We start from the raw sequence: 15,617 nt of genomic DNA on the forward strand, positions 1-15,617 counted from the left end.
CAATAAAACCATTGTTAATTTGTGTCTTAAGAGTGTTGTCTTTGTGAGGCAAAACGGGATGTGGTCGTGGGAGTCTGCCCTCAATGCTGGGGCAAGAAAGTGGCATGCTCGCTGGTGTTCCAAGGGGTGGGGGTGGGGAACGCATTGACATTTTTGTAAGAAAGGCACGCAAGGTTATAAATTAACATTTTATTTTTAAACAGAACAGCAGCAACAAGCCTACAACCAACGCCAGCCACCCAAAAACCCCCAACATAGCAACTTTTTGTGGCCCTAATCCTCCTCCCCTTCATCCCCAGGTGAGACGTCATGCGCTTGAGCATGGCGTTCATCTTTTGCAGCTTCCTCCCGTGCAGGCAGATGATTCTGTCAGGTGGATCGATAACTGGTTGACGGATCATACCCAGAGGGTACTTGTTAAGGTTTCAGCAACTTCTTGGAAAAGAGTGACAAGTGGACTTCTCCAGGGATCTGTCCTGGGGCCTGAGATGTTCAACATATTTATAAATGATTAGAATGAGGGAGTACTTATTAAATTTGCAGATGATACTAAACTGGGAGGGGTAGCAAACACAACTGAAGACAGAATCAGAGTACAGTATGATCTTGATAGGCCCGAGGAGTGGGTTAAAATGAATAAAATGAAATTCAGTATGAACAAATGTAAAATTCTGCATTTAGGTAGGAAAAATGAAATACACCAATATAGGAAGGGGGAGACTTGTCTTGGCAGTAGCATGTGCAAAAAAGATCTAGGAATCTTAGTAGACCATACATTGAACATGAGTCAGCAGTGTGACTCAGGGGCTAAAAAGGAGAATGGGATTTTGGGCTGTATCAAACGGAGTATCGTGTCCAGATCATGAGACGTGATGGTACCGCTTTGCTCTAGTTCGGCCTCATTTGGAGTACTGTGTTGTGTTTTGGGCACTACAGTAGAAGAGGGGTGTAGACAAACTGGAGCATGACTTGAGGAGGGCAACAAACATGGTGAGGAGACCAAAACATATGAGGAAAGGTTGGGGGAACTTAGTCTGTTTAGCCTGGAGACAACTGAGAGGGGATCTGATAACCATCTTCAAGTATTTAAAAGGCTGCCACATAGAGGATGGAGCAGAGTTGTTATCTCTTGCCTTGGAGGGACAGGCCAGAACCAATGGGATGAAATTAATGCAAAAGAAATTCCGTCTCAACATCTGGAAGAGGTTCCTGACAGAGTGGTTTCTCAGTGGAACAGGCTTCCTTGGGAGGTGGTGGGTTCTCCATCATTGGTCATTTTTAAATAGAGGCTGGATAGCCATCTGACGGAGAGGCTGATTCTGTGAATGTTCAAGGGTGAGGCAAGTTACAGTGGATGAGCGATAGAATTGTGAGTGTCCTGCATAGTCCAGGGGGTTGGACTAGATGTCCCAGGAGATCCCTTCCAACTCTATGATTCTAAATATAGATAAACTCTTATCTCCCCAGACACTGCCTATAGATAAATTGTGCTACGGCATCTCTAACCTTCTGTCCCTCCCTGTAAATCCTCTTTTTAATTTTGTCTGTGTTTGTCCCCTCCTCATCCACGACCTCCTGGCAAATAGAAGGGGAAGAAATGGAGATAGTGACAGATTTTATTTTCCTGGGCTCCAAGATCACTGCAGATGGGGACTGCAGCAAAGAAATTAAAAGACGTTTGCTCCTGGGGAGGAAAGCTATGGCAAATCTAGACAGCATCCTAAAAAGCAGAGACATCACCCTGCCAACAAAAGTGCGTTTAGTCAAGGCTATGGTTTTCCCAGTTGCAATGTATGGCTGCGAAAGTTGGACCATAAGGAAGGCCGAACGTCAAAGAATTGAGGCTTTTGAACTCTGGTGCTGGAGAAGACTCTTGCGAGTCCCTTGGACTGCAAGGCGAACAAACCGGTCAGTCCTAGAGGAGATCAGCCCTGACTGCTCTTTAGAAGGCCAGATCCTGAAGATGAAACTCAAATATTTTGGCCACCTCATGAGAAGGAAGGACTCCCTGGAGAAGAGCCTAATGCTGGGAGCGATCGAGGGCAAAAGAAGAAGGGGACGACAGAGAATGAGGTGGCTGGATGGAGTCACTGAAGCAGTAGGTGCAAACTTAAATGGACTCCGGGGAATGGTAGAGGACAGGAAGGCCTGGAGGATCATTGTCCATGGGGTCGCGATGGGTCGGACACGACTTCGCACATAACAACAACAACAACATCCACGACCATTGTGTCCCACTCCTCATTGTGCACTGGTATCTCGTGCCCTTTTTCCTCGCAGATGTTGTGGAGGATCATGCATGCAATGACCACAGGGGTGACACTGTCCAAGGGTGCATGTGAAGACACCTGCAGCGTGCCTTGAATCTCCCAAAGGCGTGCTTCACCACATCCCTTGTACGGGAAAGCGTCCAGTTGTAAAGACTCTGCTAATCAGTGCATGGCCGCTTGTAAAGGGTCATGAGTCACTTCCTCAAGGTGTGTTCTCATCAGCCAAGATCAGGGCCAACACCTGAGCCCCTCTATGGTGACTGTCGGGTTCTCTGAGACATAGACCCCAGCATCCAAGGCACTGCGGAGGTGGGACTCTTGAAAGATGAAGCCATCTTCGGCCATTCCAGGCCACCTCTGCATCAAACAACCGTCCGGTGTGGTCCACAGTCCATTGCAGGAGCACCAAGCAGAAGGAGTTTCTGTAGCCATACTCCTGGATGCTCCTGTTTGGGGAGCATATGAGGATATGGAAACCATCTACAGGGCCAATGCAGTGGGCGAATCCCAATCGGCCGAACCCATCCAGAGAGGCAAACACAAAAAACGTACTGCTGAGCCCAAAACAACCTCACACCCTGAACCCAGCTGGTCTACCCTGCAGATGCCCAGTGGAGCATTGCTGTACGTCTGCGTCGCTGTGTGGCTTTTTGGCAAAAGAAATTTACAAGCATACCAGGACTCCAGCCTACCTACCTTGCCAGTCTCTTGTCCCAGACAGGCCACCTTGCTATACAGCTCTGCCTCCATCGTGAAGCAGACCTCCAGCACCATCTCTCCCACAGTAGACATGCCCAGCCCGAAATGCTGGGAGACTACTCTGTAGCAGGTGGTGTTGACCAGGGACCACAGACCCATGGCCACCCTCTTGTCCACCATGATGGGCAGGCACATGTTGGTGGTCTGGCGCATCGGCTTCCCTCTGTGCGTGGGGACCAGCTCCTTGACGGCGCCTCTGGTCATCCTAAGGTTGAGGATCCAGTCGTCATCATTCCAAGCAGGCAGGACAAAGTTCTCCTACCAGTCGTTGCTTCTCCTGCCACCCACACCCGTGAGAGAGGTGAGGCTGAGAGAGCCCTGATATTCCTGCTCGGTCAGAACAGCTTTATCAGTGCTGTGGTCATCCAGCTGGCTGCATGTGGGGCAGAAGTGGGGAATCGAACCTGGTTCGCCAGATTAGAAATCCGCACTCCTAACCACGACACCAAGCTGGCTCCCAGCTTGAATAAATCAAATCAGTGCTTTGATTTTGTGCTAGTAACACATATGTCTTCTTTTTTAAAAAATAATTAATTTCGGTACTCGAGGGAACTTTTGAATCCTCCAAAACACCGCTGAGACAGGATTGGTTATCTCCGATGATTGACAAGCCAAGGAACAGAAAGTAAAATTCATGTTGCTGTCCAAGCTTCTCTGTCGCCTCATATGGAAGGGAAAAGGTTTGAGGAGGCGGCAGGAAAATGCGGGAAGGATCTCCTGTATGGAGGGCTACAAACACATGGTTTACAACCCCGCGTTTTCAAGCAGGAAACCACTCGCCTTTTACCCCTCTGCGTGGAAACGGTCCCGGTCTTCTGTTTGATGCACTATATTCCCACAAGCAAGAAGAGTTGGAAGGGGGATTTCCTCCCCCTCCCCTCAAAATGGAAACAAATTTCAAAATGGCACCAACAGTCACGTGCAGTCTGAATAGAGATTTTCAATGAGCAAGAAGTTTTAGGATTTTTTTTAAAACACAGAAGATTTCAACGTGGCACCCCACATGGTGTTGTCTGGGAAGGACTATACCATACTGACACATTTCCGTTTGCGCAGGGACCAACGGTTTGCTCACTCTAGTGGCAAGAACCTTCCTCCCCTGGGTTTGGGTGTGGCCCTTGTTCCCTCTGAAGAACCGTGCCATGTGGACCCAAAAGCTTGAGGTCCTGATGCGGTAGTGAATGGCGCCATCCTGTACATCGTAGACATTGATGTGGTTATTCTGATTCCCGGAAGCAAACGTCACCACTTGGCCGCCGCAGTCTACAACCATCTGGGCATTGTCTTGTGCGCAAAATGGCTCCTTGGCGTATTCCTGCACCGCGAACTCCAGGCAGCCCCGCAGCCCTTCCGAAAGCAACCCCCAGGACTCTAGATCCCTTTTCACTCTCAGAAGATCCCGAACGGTCAACGGCTCCTGGTGCATGGAGAGCCTGGTGAGGTACATTTCGGCAGTCCGTTCCCGGACGTCGAACTGGATGGCATTGCGCAAGAGATACACTGAAATCTCACAGTCCCCGCTGCCCGAGAGGAACTGCATGGTTTGTCCATCGCACTGGATGACCATTTTGGAGTTCTGCTGCACCAGGAGGGGCTCCTGACTAAACTTGTCGATGGCTTCGTTGAAACAAGCCTGGAGCATATAGTTCACTCCACTCAACTGATCGCGGTGCCTCAAGAGGTTCCCGAGGGTGAGTGGTTCATAGAAGGACATCAAGACGGAGACATACTGCAGGAAGTCCCTTAGGATTCGGACGACATCGCGAAAGGCCCACTTATGCTGGCTGGGCACAGCGACATCCTGCCCACTGCCTGAGGGAGAATGAGCCACCTTCTGCCAACAGGAAAACAAGAGAACGGAAGCTACAGTCATCGTGATGGAAAACATCACCAACCGCTTCACGCGGGTTATAAAGGATCCGAGGAATACATCAAGGACAGTCTGGAGAGCCATATTCCTAAAGGAAGGGAGGAATTGACAGCATCAGTTTTGAGAGGTAATGGGGCTATTTTTGTGGTGGTGCTCTCTAGTATTGAGTGGCTCAAATATGTCAAAGTGTCTTACAGTTGCCTTCCCTTTCCTCTCCCCACAACAGACCCCCTGTGAGGGAGGTGAGGCTGAGAGAGCCTTCATATGACTGCTCGGTCAGAACAGCTTTATCGGTGCTGTGGCTCTGCAGGGGTGGGGGTGGAGCCATGGTTCAGTGGTAAATCATCTGCTGTGCATGCCAGAAGGTCCTCAGTTCAACCCCTGGCATCTCAAAATAAAAGGATCTGATAATAGGGAGCGTGGAAGACCTTTCTTAAGACCCTGGAGAGCTGCTGCCAGTCAGAGTAGGCGATACTGACCTTGATGGATCAGCCAGTCATTCAGTAGAAGGCAGCCTCCTGTATTCAATACTCCAGAAGATCCCGCCTTAATTTTCCTCCATTACTTGCTTCTATTCCACGGTTACCGTCCCAGATTTGTCCCCGGAACTGTGTGCATCCCCTTATGCTTGGAGTAACAAATGTCAGGAAATTCGTTTCTCTGTGTTTCCCTGTGCAGTGTTTGCCAGTGAAAGCAGCAGATAGTGAGCTCAAGGGACTGAACAGGCGGGGGGAAATCATCTATAGACTTGCCAACTTCCAAATGACAATGGGATATCCCCTGGGATTTTCTTATTTTTATACTTCTATGTCATCCTTCTCTGGAGGCTCAGGACAGTTCATACAATTTAAGAAACTATACAATCATAATATATCTATTTTCATGCCGGGAAAGATCATCTGTCTCTATAAGTACATCGAAAACTTGAAATTCATACGTAACAATTTAAAACACAGCTCAGCAATATATATAATGATGAATAATATCAGTCCGCTCGATCTGTCTCATTAGTCCAGGGGAATACTGGGAGGGGGTGACTTAAAGTGCACTTCAAGACAGTTGATTGGGCAGATCTGGGGAGGGAGGCCAGCAGTATTTCAGTGTTAGATGTTTTGGCCTCAGCCCTAAGCCTGGTGGAAGAGCTCTGTTTTGCAAGCCCTGCAGGACCTAAAGTCACCAGGAAGAGCATTCCACTGGGCCTGGTTGAGGGTCAGGTACGCTCAGCAGATTTTCGTCACTAGACCTTAGTGCTCTTGGGTGGCGTGGGGGACACAGTGTGAGAGGCGGTCTCGTAGATACACTGGTCCTAGATTGTTTAGGATTTTAAAGGTAATAGCCAAAACTTTTAATCTCAGCCGTTCTCCAATCTGGGGTCAATACAGCGGTGAGAGCATTGGTCGTACACGTGCTCTCCACTGGATCACTCTGGAAAACTCCCCCCACACACACACACTTTTTGTCCATGGAGTAACCTCTGGAATATTCTTCACGTTTGGAGTAAGCCTGGAAGTGATGCAAGCTGGCCATGCCTCCCTGCCACTCGGGAATCATATGCTTACAGTGTGCATAGCATCATCACATCACTTCACTACTGATGCGTATGAAAAATTATGAATCCATTTTGCTTGTGGTAACATGAGCCTCTTGTGGCGCAGAGTGGTAAGGCAGCCGTCTGAAAGCTTTGCCCATGAGGCTGGGAATTCAATCCCAGCAGCCGGCTCAAGGTCGACTCAGCCTTCCATCCTTCCGAGGTCGGTAAAATGAGTGCCCAGCTTGCTGGGGGGTAAACGGTAATGACTGGGGCACTGGCAAACCACCCCGTATTGAATCTGCCATGAAAACGCTAGAGGGCGTCACCCCAAGGGTCAGACATGACCCGGTGCTTGCACAGGGGATACCTTTACCTTTTACCTTTACCTTTAACAATAAGGAGGTGAATTCTCAGAGTCCCTTTTTACAAGTAGATAATACAAAGTCTTTTGTAGCACCCATAGAGGCTGGTCTCGTTCCACACTGGGGAGGGTGAGATCTCTGTAACACCTGTAATTAAGGGAGGCTGGCTTGCTTGGCTGGGAACCAGAGCATAAAATGGATGGTCATGCAACATTGTTTAATGACTATTAAATGTTAGATGCTAGAATTTCTTTGCTTTCTATTCCCTCTCTATACTTCAACATAACTCAAACCCTGCAACACGGAGATGTTTCTTAAAAGCAGAAGTCCATTTTCAGGAGATTTCTCTGAAATAGTTTAGCTGTCACACTTGATGAGCTAAAGCGCAACACAAACAGGTGTGGAAACTTATCTTCTGATTTTGCTGAAAACGTTCCTTTTGTAACTTTTTGAAAGGCATTAGCCCCCTAAGGCAGACACGCGTAGACTGTAAGCTCCTCTCTCTCAGACAGTGGGAGAAGGGATGAGGGAATGAGACAATAGAAGAGGATATAAAAAGGAAAATATTCCTGTATGAGCTGGCTTTGCTGACATGCTCCCATATAAAACGCCTTTAATATGAGAACTTGGTGTGCGACTCTTTGTTTCCAGTTTGATAAGTGGAGTTTGGATATTCCAGTTGGAGGGTGGCCCTTCGGCATGGGGACCCTCTGCATAACACTATCACTAATAAAATAAATTTCTTGTGAAATAAGAAACTAGCTTTATATGTACATGTGCAGTACCTTGCTTGACCCACACAAGGAAGTGTTCATCTCATCTCAGCTGTCATAAGGACAAAGCGGGAATTTCCCCTCAAGGGAATTTCCCCTGTGTGATTTGGAAATCACTTGTGACTTTGGGAGATTTCCAGGCACCACCAGGAGGTTGGCAATCCAAGCAAGACCTGAGATTACACTTCCCCAAGGTCAGAAATAGCTGCCAGGGCAAGGTGAAGCGGGGGAAGAAAGGCATCCTTGTGTAGTATGTGCACAGTCCTTGCACTAGATCCAAGTGTAGTAGCTCTTGGCTAGGGATGCCAGCCTCCAGGCGGGACCTGGGGATCCCCTGGAATTACAGTTTACCTCCAAGTTACAGAGATCAATTTCTCTAGAGAAAGGAGCTGTTTTGTTGGAGGGTTGGACTTTGTGGCATTGGACACAGTCCTTTCCTACATCAATACCTGAAGCCCTTTGCTTGCAACCGACCTTCTCCAGCCACTTTCTGCTAGTGGGGCTCTGAGAATAATTCTTTGAATGAGGAATGGGAGGAGCCAATGGTGGGAGTGCAGCAGATTCAGCTCTTCCCTTCCATCCATTTTCCATTGTGTGTGAGCATAAGGCTACTGCAGACCACACACACACCAAATTAACCCCCCCTCACACACACACACACACACACATACACCAAGTAATCCCTCCAGGGGTTTGGAGAAACCCTGGCTGCAAATAAGTACAGTATGGCATTATAATTTCAACATAAATAAAATTTGCCAGGTGCCCCCAGATGTCCCTCCAAAAGTTGGACAATCGGGTCACCTTACTTTAAGAGCAATCGTGCAAATATCTTAAAACCTGCCCACAGCAGTTAAGGATGAGACAGACTTTCTTGCGCCGGCTATGCGCGATCTTTTACATGGGGGAAGCATGCATCGGCCACCTCTCCCTGGCAAGATTTTCTTTCAAAGGTACAAATAGGGGGAGGGAGATCCTGCAAACCGCTTTGGGGGCCGCGACAGGTCGGGCGGTGGGATGTTAACAATTCGCACCATTGCAGAATTCTCGACACCCCCTTAAAAAGAAAGAAAGAACGAATCGTAGATCGAATCTTCCTGCCGAATTTGGTACTCACAGAAGCCCAGCCACCCCTTTGGCCATTTCCTCCCTGTTGATGGGAAATCGCGCCCCTGGGAGGAAAAAAAGCCGTGTAACTTTCACTTTCGTCCATTCCACGTGACGCAGTCGGGATCCGCCTGCGGCAGGCTTCGCGGACGAATCCGGATCTGGCCGCGGACTTTCGCCGGGCTTTCCCGCTGGCTCCGACGGCCGCCCTGAAAACCCGCGCCTTTCCCCCACGCAGCGCACAGAGGCGCTTTCGACGCGTGCCTGCCAGCAGGGGTCAGCCGGGAGCCGAACGACGACGATTCGTGCGCACGCACCCCCGGCCCGAAAGCGCCGGTCCGCTGCACCGAAGCAGGAAGCGAAGGCAAGCGGGGTCCCGGCGCCTGGGCTCTCCCGCGAAGCGCCGTCGGAGCCCTCCGTGGGCGACCCGTGGAGTTGCTCCCGACGGGTCCGGCGGCCGGGCTGGGGGAGAGGCGCGCGTGGGGGCGAAGGGCGAGGCCGGGATCGGGGGTGCAGGACCCCGGGGGGCAGCCCCGTCCGGGCGGCTTTGCAAAAAGCTCCCCCGCCAAAGACAAGAATAGTTGCAAAGAGGCTTTGAGGAGCAGAAGTGCCGCGGTTCGGGAAAGGGGCCGGGGGTCGGTGCCGGGATCTGGCCGGGAACCTGGGGGCGGTCGTGGGCGGGGGTCCGGAGGGCCGGTTGCAAGCGGCCGGAGCGTCCCTGGACGGCAGGTGGGGAGCAAAAGGTGGACTTTGCATGGACTTTGCACCTGCCTGCCTGCCTGCCTTCGAGCCGTCGGGTTTCGTTTTCCCCTTTCAAGCCATCCTCGGCGTTCTTGCAGTGAGTCGCCCTGCTTGGGCAAATCGCTGCTGGGTGCAAAAAAGGGAAACCGGGACGGGCGAGGCCAGCCGGCGTTGGGATGCCAAACTCGGGATCCTTCCAGAATCGCAGACCGGCGGCGTGTGGTCAGCAGCGTTGGCTTGAATGGAAAATCCCCCTCGGCGATTTTTTTATATATATATAACTCTGATCAGATGCGAAGCAGGACGGAGCGCTTGTCCCTGTGACAGTTTTGACCAGGAGTAGGCAGACTGTGGCCCTCCAGATGTCCATGGACTACAATTCCCATGAGCCCCTGCCTGGTGGCAGGGGCTCATGGGAATTGTAGTCCATGGACATCTGGAGGGCCACAGTTTGTCTACCCCTGTTTTTGACCGAGGGAGAATTCCCGAGAATGCAGCTTCTCCCACCAGCTAGGAGAGCTGCGCAGGGATTCTTTCCGTGCCTTGGAAGCGGGGAGAACAGCTCATGAATCGGGCGAAATCCAATCTGCTGGTTGCCAAAAATACATCTGTGTCTGTTTGGAAAAGAAAACGAGGCATAAGTTACCTTTGCTCAGGACAGGCGGTCTGCAGTATCTAGTTGCATTTCCCTTTGCGGTATTAGAGTTGCAGTATCCGATTTAGAGCCGGTTCGGTTTTTGGGAGACTGATCGGTAAGGTATCACGATGGTTAAAATTAGTGCTAGTTTAAGCGTGCATGAGAGCCTCTTGTGGCGCAGAGTGTTAAGGCAGCAGACATGCTGTCTGAAGCTCTGCCCATGGGGCTGGGAGTTCGATCCCAGCAGCCGGCTCAAGGTTGACTCAGCCTTCCATCCTTCAGAGGTTGGTAAAATAAGTACCCAGCTTGCTGGGGGGTAAACGGTAATGACTGGGGAAGGCACTGGCAAACCACCCCATATTGAGTCTGCCAAGAAAATGCTAGAGGGCATCATCCCAAGGGTCAGACATGACTCGGTGCTTGCACAGGGGATATCTTTACCTTTTAAGTGTGCATAGCTTGAGCTGATAAACCAACTTCATAGCTCGAAGCAGTAAGCTGATTTAAACTATGTGAGAGGTCGTTGGCAAAGCAGAATGTGGTCGAGGACTCTCTAGCAAACTCTGTGCAGGGGTGGCCAGACTGTGTCTCTCCAGATATCCATGGACTACAATTCCCATGAGGCTCTGCCAGCATAATGCACATTGCTGGCAGTTCCTGGACATCTGGAGAGCCACCGTTTGACTACTGCTGCCTATGGGAACATAGCTTAATAGCTGAAAAAAAACATTATTTTTGCTGAGTTTACAGAAAACCACAATGATGCCAGCCATTTGAGGGTAAATATATAGTTACAGGCTTGGCTCTATATGAGGAGCAGGCAGGGGTGTCATTCTCCCAATGGGACTTGGAGATCCCCTGAAATTACACCTCATTTCCAGATTACAGAGATCAGTTCCCCTGGAGGAAATGGGTGCTTAGGAGGGTAAACTGTGCCTCACTGAATCCGCCGCCGTCTCCAGGCTCCGTCCCCAAATCTCAGGAGTTTCCTAACTTGGATGTGACAATCCTACCCCCATATCCCCTGCCAGTGGCCAAGGGGCACCAGGCAGCCCGAGGAGCAGGTGGGGTTGTGCTGATGTAAGGTAGGGGTGGCCAAACTGGCTCTGAATGCCAATGGACTACAATCCCCATGAGCCCCTGCCAGCAGGGGCTCATGGGAATTGTAGTCCATTGACATTCGGAGAGAAGGGTGGGAGGGAGACACCCATTTTGTCGAGGGCAAAGGCTTCAGTGAGTTATTGTTCGAACTGAGCTGAGACCAAGATCCACACCTCTCTTCCCTTCAGCGGCTTCTAAAGGACCTAGGAAAGAGGCTGGCTTGGGGCCTAGTAAAAGATGGCTGCCAAGTCACCAGAGGACTCTGAGCCCGACGGAAGCTGCTCCAAAAAGTAATTCATTATTTCTTCGAGTGAAGTTGAGAGGCTGTTCCCTCTGTGATTACGAAATTGAGGAACAGCAGTGGGGCAGGTTTGCTTGTTCGCCTTCCCTTCTGTTTCTCTGCAGAATTACAAAATTATAGTTGCCATCCTTAACCATGGCTAATTATTTAGATGGTGACTTTTGCTCTTCGCTGCAGAGCAAAAGCCCCTGATTTTGCTGGGGTTGTTAACTGTTGTCAGCAAAAGGCGGAGGTTTTGCTTTCCTTTAGGATAATATTAAAGAGGGAGGAGGAGCCATCGTTGAATAATACTTCATTATGGGAGTTCATTCTGACTTAATCCAGGTTAGCCTGCATATGTCACTGTGGGCTTTCCTCCAGCGTGGGCTAAGGGGTTAAAATGAATATTTGGATCCCCAAAAGATTTTAAAGGGAAGACAAATGTTAAGAGACTGTATGGTGTAGAAGCACTAGTACTGAATTATAGCTGAAGAAAACCTGAGATCAAATCTTTGCTTGGCCTCTTGGTGATTTGGGATTGGTCGCATGTTTTCAAGCTTAAATCTACCACACAGGGTTGTTGTAAGGGTCTGAGGAGGAGAACCAACTGCACCCTTTTGAGCTGTTTGAAGAATCGGATAAATAATTACCTAAAACTGGTTGGATTTTATGTGTCTAGGTTAGTTTTGTCTCCCAATCTTTGCCCCTTTCCAAATTTTTCAACCCTTCTGCAGAGATGAAAGCCCCCTCCTCTCGTCCACAGCTTCCTTGCCAGGTTTTATCTGGCCTATTTATCCTTGGTTTGTGCTGCTGGGAAGGGCCATGTGTGAGGAAACCTCTTATATCAAACAGAGAATATATTTATTTGGTATATTTTCTTTGTGCTCTTTCTCCAGCAGCTTGAGGCTGCAGTAGTTCTCCCTGCTTCCATTTGACCCTGTGACGTAGGTTATGCTGAAAGAGTAACTGGCATAAGATCAACCAGGAAATTTCAGGGCAAGTAAAACAAAGATTTGTTTCTTTTCAATGTCCCGTGGTACAAGTTGTGTTCTCTCTGCCCTTTCTTTTCAGGCCTCGACTCGATCCAATGACAGCTCAGCCCCCTGCAGTTTTGCCCAGCAGGGCTGAGCTCATAGAGGAATATGACATCATTACCGAAGAGGACATTGAAGAGATTAAAGATGCTCTGGAAGGAGGGAGAATAGCAGATGCGGCCTCCAAGATCATGGAAAACTTGCAAGCCATGGAAAACGCCCGTCTTGATATCGCAGTCACAGGAGAGTCCGGTTCCGGGAAGTCCTCTTTTGTCAACGCCATCCGAGGCCTAGGAGACGAAGACGTCGGAGCTGCAGCCACCGGGGTGGTGGAGACGACATTAAAACCCACTCCTTTCCCACACCCCAAGTACCCCAACGTGACAGTCTGGGATTTGCCCGGAATCGGCACGCCCAACTTCCGGTCAGATACTTACCTGGAGCAGGTGGGCTTCTCCCACTACGACTTCTTTATTGTCATTGCCTCTGAGCGTTTCAAGAGCAACCATGCCCGTCTGGCCCAAGAGATCCAGAAAATGGGCAAGCGCTTCTATTTTGTCCGTTCCAAAGTCGACGCGGACTTGGAGGCCACCAAAAAGCGCCGGCCGCACACCTACGACGAGGAGGGCATTTTGCGGCATATCCGGGAGAATTGCCAAGCGTGCCTGGAGGCCGAAAACGTGGCATCCCCCCGTATCTTTCTCCTTTCCAACTGGGAGCTGAGCAAGTATGACTTTGTGCAGCTGGAGGAGACCCTGGAGCGAGAACTTCCCAGCCACAAGAGGCATGCCTTCCTCCTCGCCCTCCCCAACATCTCTCTAGAAATCTTGCGCAAAAAGAGGGAGGCTATGCAAAAACAGATCTGGAAACTGGCTACTGTCTCCTGCGGCGTGGCAGCTGTGCCCATCCCGGGCCTCTCCGTGGCCTGCGACGTGACTATCCTGATCAAATCTCTCTCGGAGTACCGCAAGAACTTTGGCCTGGATAATGACTCCCTGGAGAAGCTAGCGGAGAAGGTGGGCAAGCCTGTGGAGGAGATCAAAGCGGCGATTAAGTCCCCACTGGCCAAAGAGATCTCCAAGGACGTGGTGTTGAAGATGCTCACCAAGGCCGGTGGCGGGGCATTGATGGTGGCTGAGTATTTTGTGAGCACTGTGCCCATATTAGGTTCTCTGGCTGCGGGGGGCATCTCCTTTGGAACCACTTACTACATGCTCTGGAGTTCCCTTAACGAAGTAGCAGACGACGCTCACAATGTTCTCATCAAGGCCTTCGAATCTGACATTTGAAAAGGTTCTTAGTATGTTGTACGGAAGCTACTGGGACAGATTCTCCTCTCTGAATACAGCCCCAGTGAAAGGAACAGGAGCTTTTTCTTTCTTTGGTAGCTGGGCACTTGTGTCTTCCGGTATCAGCAGGAAGGGGGTACAAGGCCAGAAATGCTGGCCAGTCACAGGAGTTTGCTCTTCTGCATTTCTGTTCCTTGTGCCAAGTTTAGTTCTTGTGGATTCCCTCCCAGGAATCCCCCCCAAAAAGGAAGTGGTATAAGGATTTAACAATACCCTCTCACCAGCATTTTTGCAAATTACCCATTTCTAAAGCTTCATGAGTTTGTGCCAAATGAAATTGCCTTAAATTTGTTGTGTGGTGCTACAGACTTGGTGCTTCCTAGATTTAGCACTTAGAACTCTTGTTTTGTCTAAAGGTCTCTTTGCAGAGGCTGTTCCGTTCATGGACGAGCCAGAAGATCAATTTTGATATGATCTCCCTGGCAATTTTTAATTTAAACAATCTAGTGTATGGTGCTGTACTTCTGCAGAAGATTCAACTGGAATTCATGGGAACAAGATGAAGTTTTACAGGACTGTATGAAAATACTTATTCTGTGGACACTCGTGGGTTAATTCCTTTGCAGCCCTGAATTTTTGATGGTTTTCAGTCCACCTTCTGAGCCTCTTGAACCTTAAGGCCTTCCCCCTCTCCACTTCTTTCAGTGAAGGGGCATCTAATGGCCTTCAGCCTACATACCAATACCTTGATCTGGCACAATGTTCCCCCCCCCCCAAAAAAAAAGCCCTAAATCTTCTGGCTTCCAATGTAGAAAAAGTCAATATTGAAACCTGTTCCCATCCTATCTTCTTTCTAGTTCTTGTGGAATTCTTTTTTTAACTATTCTTTCTTTTTAATGAGAAAAAAAATAAAAGACTGTGAAAAACTTTTTCAAGATGAAGGGGCCTTTATTTTCACAAACCGGCTTGCTCAGTCGCAGGTAGATCTCTGGGAAATTAAATGAAGCATTCCTTGATGGCTCTTGTGGTCTTTCCTTGCATGCCCAGGGAAATGCTGATTACCACTTTGGGGTCAGGAGGCAAATTTTCTTCAGGCGGGAGTTTCTGATTTGGGGTGGGGGTCATCTGGGCATGGAATTGGGGTTACTGTGGGTGGGCAGGTAGCTGTGAATTTCCTGCATTCTGCAGAAGATTGGGCTGCAGGGGGCTCATGGGAATTGTAGTCCATGGACATCTGGAGGACCACAGGTTGACTACCCCTGGACTAGATGACCCCAGAAATCCTTTCCAACTCTGATTCTAGGGGGTTGTAATATTATTATTACATTTCTATAAGCCACCCTTCTCCAATGGCTCAGGGTGGCTCACAATATTTAATACAAACTAGAGTTAAAACATTAAAAATCAGTTTTATGTTAAACAGGAGGGACAGAGAACAAAGTACTGCATCATGACTAGGTGGTGTACAGATGTTGGTGTAGGGAGGCCAGGAATTGATGTTCTGTGGACCTCGGCTATTGGCCCAGTGGAACACCTCTGTCTTGCAGGGCCTGTGGAACTGTTTTATGTCCCACAGGGCCCTGATCTCACTTGGAGGAGCATTCCACCAGGCTGGCACCAGGGCAGAGAAGGCCCTGGCTCTTAATTTGAAATCTGAAATCCATTAATCACCCACTAGAAATTCTACCCAATTTGGGGGGGGGGGGGTCTGATACTGCCTTTGGCCCAGGAATGCAAACCGTGGACCAGGTGGCCTACTTCATTGAGATCCTGAACTCGTTTTGTTTTGACTGGGGAGATTGATAGCCTTCAACTGTTTAAAAATTCACAGAAAATTTGTTTCTGTACTACCTGGTCTAGTTT

At 49.4% G+C, this 15,617-nt stretch overlaps 2 protein-coding genes across 7 annotated transcripts; one reads left to right on the forward strand and one right to left on the reverse strand.

The window, feature by feature from the left end:
- Positions 1-2,841: 2,841 nt before the first annotated feature.
- On the reverse strand, positions 2,842-5,693 carry LOC143838848 (uncharacterized). Its single transcript, XM_077340758.1, has 4 exons — positions 5,379-5,693; positions 4,166-4,987; positions 2,967-3,234; positions 2,842-2,916 (listed from the first exon to the last, which is right to left on the reverse strand). Exons 2-4 carry the CDS (start codon positions 4,981-4,983, stop codon positions 2,842-2,844), a joined length of 1,161 nt encoding a protein of 386 aa, XP_077196873.1. The 5' UTR covers positions 4,984-4,987; positions 5,379-5,693.
- A 3,208-nt stretch (positions 5,694-8,901) lies between these two features.
- On the forward strand, positions 8,902-14,681 carry LOC143837258 (interferon-inducible GTPase 5-like). 6 transcript variants are annotated; one of them, XM_077336872.1, is made up of 3 exons: positions 8,939-9,036; positions 11,340-11,441; positions 12,503-14,681. In XM_077336872.1, exons 2-3 carry the CDS (start codon positions 11,389-11,391, stop codon positions 13,752-13,754), a joined length of 1,305 nt encoding a protein of 434 aa, XP_077192987.1. In that variant the 5' UTR covers positions 8,939-9,036; positions 11,340-11,388; the 3' UTR covers positions 13,755-14,681. The 6 variants fall into 6 exon arrangements, with proteins under 6 accessions (XP_077192991.1, XP_077192987.1, XP_077192988.1 ...); XM_077336873.1 differs by lacking the exon at positions 8,939-9,036 and adding an exon at positions 9,101-9,120; XM_077336874.1 differs by lacking the exon at positions 8,939-9,036 and adding an exon at positions 9,348-9,510.
- The last annotated feature ends 936 nt before the right edge of the window (positions 14,682-15,617 follow it).

This window comes from Paroedura picta, chromosome 5 (genome assembly GCF_049243985.1).
Source record: "Paroedura picta isolate Pp20150507F chromosome 5, Ppicta_v3.0, whole genome shotgun sequence".
NCBI classification, from domain to species: Eukaryota; Metazoa; Chordata; class Lepidosauria; order Squamata; family Gekkonidae; genus Paroedura; species Paroedura picta.